Source organism: Chenopodium album, chromosome 10, assembly GCF_948465745.1.
Source record: "Chenopodium album chromosome 10, dcCheAlbu1.1, whole genome shotgun sequence".
In the NCBI taxonomy this organism is placed as follows: Eukaryota; Viridiplantae; Streptophyta; class Magnoliopsida; order Caryophyllales; family Amaranthaceae; genus Chenopodium; species Chenopodium album.
The window spans coordinates 12,501-19,205 of NC_137843.1; the positions used below are offsets into that span (position 1 = coordinate 12,501).

A 6,705-nucleotide genomic window follows, 5' to 3' on the forward strand; every position below is an offset into this window, starting at 1 on the left:
CCCTGAACCCTAAACCTTGAAACCCCCGACTCTGAATTAAGGAAGAGGAAAGGTGAAAGGACTCATATGACCAATCCCCAACCCAAATCCCCTCCTAACCCCCAAATCGAAAGCAAACCTGAATTGGTAATGGTGCGACATGTCGAAATACTTGCATGGCTTAATTTAGAATGGGGATGGAGTAGCAACCAGAAGGGAGAGAGGAGGAGGAGGAAGAACACGGAGTAGCTGCCATTACTGTATCAAAACAAAATTGATCTGCCTTGTTCTTTCTTTACCTATATCTTCTCCTTAATTTTCTCTCCTAAGTTTCTTACTCATACTCTTCAATTTATTAATCAATCAATTTCAAATGTCATTTCTCAATTCCTTTTCTTCTGTTATGGCCATTTGATAATCTCGAAGAAACAATTTCTATTCTTTCGTTTGCTGTGTTAAGTTTTTTACTTTAATTTTGATTATATTTGTAATTTCATTCGAAGTTCTGCTTAATTTGTAATGATTCATGTTGCAATTACGCAATTTCGCAAAATGATGGTGAATTTTTATTCTTCATTTTTTATTTGGTGGAATTTGATATGATCAATTTTTATTTTTCATTTTTTTACTTATTATGGAACAATTTATTTGATGATGATGGAGGATTTTGGTTTTTTGTTTTTTTATTTTCCGGCGTGAATGTGGCTAGATGTGGTGGTGGTAAATTGGGTGTGAGGAAATCAAGGAGGGCAACTGGCCGGCTGGGTTTGGATGTCCCGACGGACAGCTGATCCGACTAGTCGATGACGACTGATTAGGCAAGGGAGAGGGTTCAAGCAGGAGAAGGAAGAAAAAGGTTTTTTTTTTTTTATTCCTTTATTTTTTTTTATAAATAATAACCAATTAGAAAACAACACATGGCAAAATACCTTCTAAACAAGTTACCAATTTCACTAAGAGGTAAAAGGCTCATTTTTATAATATGGAGTATAAAGGTGAGATTATCTTCAAAATACGCAAAGGTAGGTTTGGATTTAGAACATGAACCAAAAGTGGGATTATTAGTTTTAATTTTGCCTTCATTTTAAGTAAAATCAACTTTGGTTTTTCTAATTCAAAGAATATCAGCCTTTATATCATGAATATATAAGAATCTTTCATGAAGGATCAGCTTAAACCCTGTACATGCTATATCCATTAGACAATTTGCGAGCTTCCCGCCCTAGTTATAAGAACATTTTGAGTATCAACAAAGCAAATTTCTAATGTCCTTCAAATTTTCAATGCAATATCAAATCTAGGTATATCCATTATGTTCTTTATCCAACTTCAGATTATGACAATAAAGGGTAAATTTTGGCAATGTAGAACGTTTCAGGAAACGAATTGGCCAATGGGTAACAAAAAACAATGGAATGAATTACTATCAAAAAGGAAAGGACCAAATCTTTAATGATAAAATAGGAGTAAAAAAAAGGGAACAAGCTACTGTAGTTTTTTCCAACAAAAAAAGAAACCAAGCATGTGAAAGTAAAGAACCATTATCACTGGATCAACATGGTCCAGCTTTAAATCCCATCTAGAGTTCATCAGAACACAGGCACTTATCTTCTTGAAAATTTCAAGTCAATTAAACAAAACACAATTAGAACAGCAGGCAGGCTGAACAACATTGGTAGGTAATTGTTTGTCACTTGAGCAACTCACTCTGTTCTCTTGATGATGTGGACTCCACTGTCAGTCTCGACAATGTCACTTATCTCATCAACTTTTAGAGCAAATGTTGCTTCTTCAAAAGGCTTCTGCATCTGACCAGGACCAAAAAGACCTACAAAAACATCCAGGGCATTGAAAGGTCTAGATCATGACAGGCTCTAAGTACACTTGATCATTTTGAAAACATTCAGAGATTTGGACCAATTCCTTGAACATCGCTAAAGCACATAGATACAGCGAGAAGCATTTTAAAGAAAAATCATATAGATGCACAACCTTTCATAGTGTATACAATAAAATAAAAGAACAAACCAAAACATACATAGCATGCACAATATACACGAGGAACTATTCATTTGCAATCATTGATATCAGTCAATTGTGCTTTTAACTTTGTAAGTTATAATTTTAGTAAGGAAACATATTTATGTTTTCAAAAGTAACAGTTCCACAATAACTTTAAACTCTTCACATCAATCAATCAATCAATCAATCAATCAATCAATAGTATTATTAAAACTCCAAAGCAAGGAGTATTATTCTGCCATGTGTCACTTTTAGTAATTGACAGAGCACCAAATAAAACTCCAAAGCAAGGAGTATTATTCTGCCATGTGTCACTTTTAGTAATTGACAAAGCACCAAATAAGCAATTGCACGTCAGTGTGATAACAATAGCAATTTTTACCACCAAGTCGTTATTTGATTCATTAATCATAGATTTAATTTTTACCTTGAATTACGCTAAATAATTCAATGGTCTTAATGAATGGCCCAAAATATATTAGTAACTGACATTGTCCATAATTATAGATGGAGTAGCTATTATTTATTTTCCATACTAATGAAGTTTGTAACTGACCAAAAATAAAAAATAAAATCTGAGAATATATTCAACTTTTCACCTTCATACGGAGTACTATGATTCTTTTATTTTTTTAAGTTTTAATGTATCATCAATAACATCAGCATTTCAATCTCAATTAATTACTTCATTACTGTCACTAAACCCTTTTATATAAATCATCCATTTCTGTCAAATATTTCATTACTAATCACCCCTATATACTAAATTGGAATATATAGAATATGTCAGCTTCCACTATTGGAGGAGAAAGATCATCCACAGAACGACTAATATACTTTGTAGTATTCCGTGGGTGCTGTTATGGAGAGGAAGATTGCATAGAGATCAATAAAAGGAGGGTTTAAACAACCAATGCAATGATGAAAAGGTAAACAATTATCATCCATATACATGATGATGAGCAAAGGTATAGTAGTCTGTTATAATAGTTGTAAGGTGAAACTATTAGCCTCTTAAGAGTGAAGGAGGGGCCAACTATTGGCTTAGCTTAATTCATAGCTTAAGTTCATGGATCCAATACAAATATTATCTCATCTCATTCCATAGTTAAACAATTCGCTTAATTCGTTTTTTACATAAAACATGTAATGTAATGACCCGGGGCAATGCCCAGGCCACCAACTAGTTACCAATCATAAATTTATACGAAGTATACTGTATAAATTTCATTACAAAATGAGTCACTGACCATATTGTATCATATAAGTTTCATTAAAAAATTTATTATATACTACGTAGCTTTCATTATAATTTGTGTATAAATTCCATGAGTTTGCTTCCCTCAAATTGTGCAGAGTTTAACCACTAATCTCGCTTTTAATCAATGCTAAGCTAAATGGCAGGTCTCACTTTTTAATCAGGAAAGTCTTCGTTAAAGAAGTTCTTTATCAAACCAATTCTAAGCTAACCAGCAGGTTTATTACTCTGTTCCAAAAGGGGGCCTATCAATCATTTTACGAACTTTATTTAAGAGAGAGTGTAAATTTTTACTGTGACAACTTTTTCTTTGACTAAGAGATAACAGAGATCATTAATTTGGCAAGTTATATGAAAATATTTTAAAACCACACTTCTTCCAGTTTTTCATAACAAAACATATAGAAATAGCAAAACCCACAGCCTGCCACCGACGCCCCACCAATGCACTAAAGAGACATGGAAGAATCATAGCTATAGGATACAACTCTAATCAAAATGCAAACCAATTGTCTTATAAACTATGTAATGACGAGAAGAGATAAATTAAAATCCCATAAGGCCTTAAAATTGGGAAAAAAAAAATACATTGTTTCAGATACAAATTTTCCAGTAAAAAATGTGAAAGCCATACCTTAGACCGATAGTGACAAACACCAACAGCCCCATTAACCTCAATGTCAGATCAACCATTGCCACACTTCCACACCATTAACACATTAGCATAGTCACAACCGCCCCACACAACTTACCAAAAACGTACCCACAACAAGTAACCCACCACAAACCACACAAACCACTAGAAAAAGTAGATCAAAAGAAGAGAAAAAGTACATGAAAAGGCATAAACCACCAATAACCCTTAAATCCATCACATCAAAGGCACCATAGTATCCACACCAATCATAGACAGGTAAAGCTAGAGAGAAGTAACTATATTAAGGAGAAGATAGGGATAGAAAACAAAAAATCCAGTTATGTTTGCCTAATATTAGGAGCTTTCGAAGGTGGGCACTTGTTTGGGAAAAGAGTGTGCGATTTGGTGAGGGATGTGGGTTTTGGTGAAGGTGAAGGTGAATGTGAAGCTTAGGATTGGTGAAAGCGAAGCTTGTGGGAGGAGAGGATGACAATTGACAATCCTGGATGGAGGTAGAGAATTAATGAGAATGGTAGAGGAAACGGATGAGAGGGGCTGATGGATTTATGTACATCTAAAAATTAAGAATAAATTTAAGGGTGATGTTGAAATCAAATAAGTTACTACAATATATAAAGTATTAAAGTAAAACCGAAAAGTGTTTCAACTATTTCAAAGTTGTCAAAATTTGGCAAGTGATTCATCAATCATCATTCATCACATCAAACTGAGGAAATATAGGATTGTCACACATTATACACTATTGTAATAAGATTCCTATCACATATGCAACCCCCAAGAGTAACTCTTAATTCTAGGGGAATACAACATAAGACATACTTTGTTATGTTAGCATCCTTGGATCAAATTGATGATAGATTCAAGGACCAAGCATACTAACATAATAATTATATAAATATTCGGTTATTGCATTCAGATAAGTAAATCCCTTCCTTCTTCTATTAAGAAATACGTAGTAATAGCTTCACCTTGCTTAATTTCTACTCCATATTAATCAATATATGTTCTTGCACTGGATATTTAAGTCAACTTCACAACAGTGTAGCAAATACATCATTTCTTCATAAAGTGCACTTACGTTCAACTTGAACAATAAAAGTATTCAATTGTATGCATTATTTACAATTACAAAACTACCCAAATCTTCATCCATAATTGTACGCACAACAATATCAATACTATTGTTGGAGTCAAACATCCTCCACCTTCAAAATACCTTCATTGATTCCTTTTTTAGACATCCACAAAAAATCTTCTTGTTACTTAAAATTGAAACTTAACCCACCCAACTCAAGTTATGTGGACCTTCCCATTAGCTTTATTTTTCCGCACTCTCTTCCTATTATGTGGTGTGGGCTTTCTCACCACTAACTCCCTTTAAATAAATCCTTGAGTATTATTATTTACCAGCTTTCTACATAAAATCAACCCACACAACCACACTAATGAAATCCTTAACTTGTATAATTTGCAGATGAAGTGCATTAAAATGAGAATCAAGTACTTTTTTATTTCTTTTTAGTTGACATGTTTCATTATTCATAAAACGAATGCATTATATCAACCATTAATATGCTTGAAATTATATCAAAACAAATCTAATAAATACGAGTAGCTAACAGTAACATCGAATAAATTCCAGTTAAAAAAAACAACAAATAGCTAGGGTTTCCACGCATAGCAAGATCATCTTCACAGGGTTTTACAGAGAAACAGCACAAAAAAAATCACAATCAAGAGGAAAAAGAAGAGAAAAAGAGAAAGTGACCTAGATCGCCGCCACGCTTGGCAGAGCTGCAATCGGAGATGCGAGAAGCGGCATCTTCAAAGTTGGCCTTTCCAGAAAGAATATCGTCTCGAAGAGATTTCAGTTGAGAGATAGCAGATTCTTTGGTAGTATTAAGGATAACGCGACCTTCTGGATCCTTCCAGGAAGCCTTTCTGCGAGAACCCTGGTGCTTAATCAAGATGTGGGATGCCCTAACTTGCTGCTTCGTCGCCATTTTTTTTAGACTTCTTCTGCTCGTGTTGATGACGGTGATGGTGTTTCCCTTTCCCTTTCTCTTTGTCGATTGAACCCTCCTTCCTCCTCTTCCTTCCTGACGACTCTATTTTCCCCTTCTCCGTCTTTTTGCTTCGTTGCAAAGGGCAAATGGCTTGGATGTGTGTGAATTGTTGAATGTGTAGAATTGTGTTTTGTGTATTTGCGGGTTAGATAAGAGGCTTAGACACGCCTCTCCAATTAAAGTGTTACTCCGGAACTTGTGAATTTGAGGTTACAAGTTAGAGTCTCACTGACTACAAAAATGCCTGGGAGTAGGGGTATTCCCTGACCTCCTCTCTACTCTCAAACGCTGACCTATGGAGTTGGGCTAGCTAAACCTGTAAAAGACTAAGAGGTGTCGATTCACTAGGATCTTTCATCTTACCAAACATAAATAAATAAATAAAAATAAAAAAAATAATGTAGTGTTACTCCCTTTTTAAATGAAACATTTCCTATTTTAGTAACCCTTTTTTATTTTTAATAATACGATCTCTACTTTTTTTTTTATTAAGGGTTTGTTCACTTCAATTTAATTTCAGTTCAATTCACTTCAGCTCTAATCAGTTCAGTTCAGCTCTTAATTTCCTTCTCTCATAAAATATTCATTTCAACTCTATTCGTTTAGTTCAGTTCAACTCCAATCAATTCAGTTCAGTAAATGTGAACAGGCCCTAATGGTCCAAAAAAAAAACCTTTTTTCTTTCTTCAAAGTCAAAACGTTTTATTTATTTAAACACGGAG

The 6,705-nt window shown here is 34.1% G+C and overlaps 1 protein-coding gene across 1 annotated transcript; it reads right to left on the minus strand.

Moving 5' to 3' along the window:
• Positions 1-1,504: 1,504 nt before the first annotated feature.
• LOC145561775 (peptidyl-prolyl cis-trans isomerase Pin1-like) lies at positions 1,505-6,032 on the minus strand. Its single transcript, XM_081621874.1, has 2 exons — positions 5,686-6,032; positions 1,505-1,807 (listed from the first exon to the last, which is right to left on the minus strand). The coding sequence occupies exons 1-2, from the start codon at positions 5,918-5,920 to the stop codon at positions 1,683-1,685; spliced, it is 360 nt and encodes a 119-aa protein (XP_081478000.1). The 5' UTR covers positions 5,921-6,032; the 3' UTR covers positions 1,505-1,682.
• Positions 6,033-6,705: the final 673 nt, after the last annotated feature.

Bases quoted from the DNA above. Each gene is read 5' to 3' on its own strand.
- LOC145561775 (XM_081621874.1), bottom strand. From the start codon at position 5,920: ATGGCGACGAAGCAGCAAGTTAGGGCATCCCACATCTTGATTAAGCAC. The intron at 1,808-5,685 runs GTCACTTTCTCT...ATGTTTTTGTAG, and splicing joins CAAGCGTGGCGGCGATCTAG to GTCTTTTTGGTCCTGGTCAG.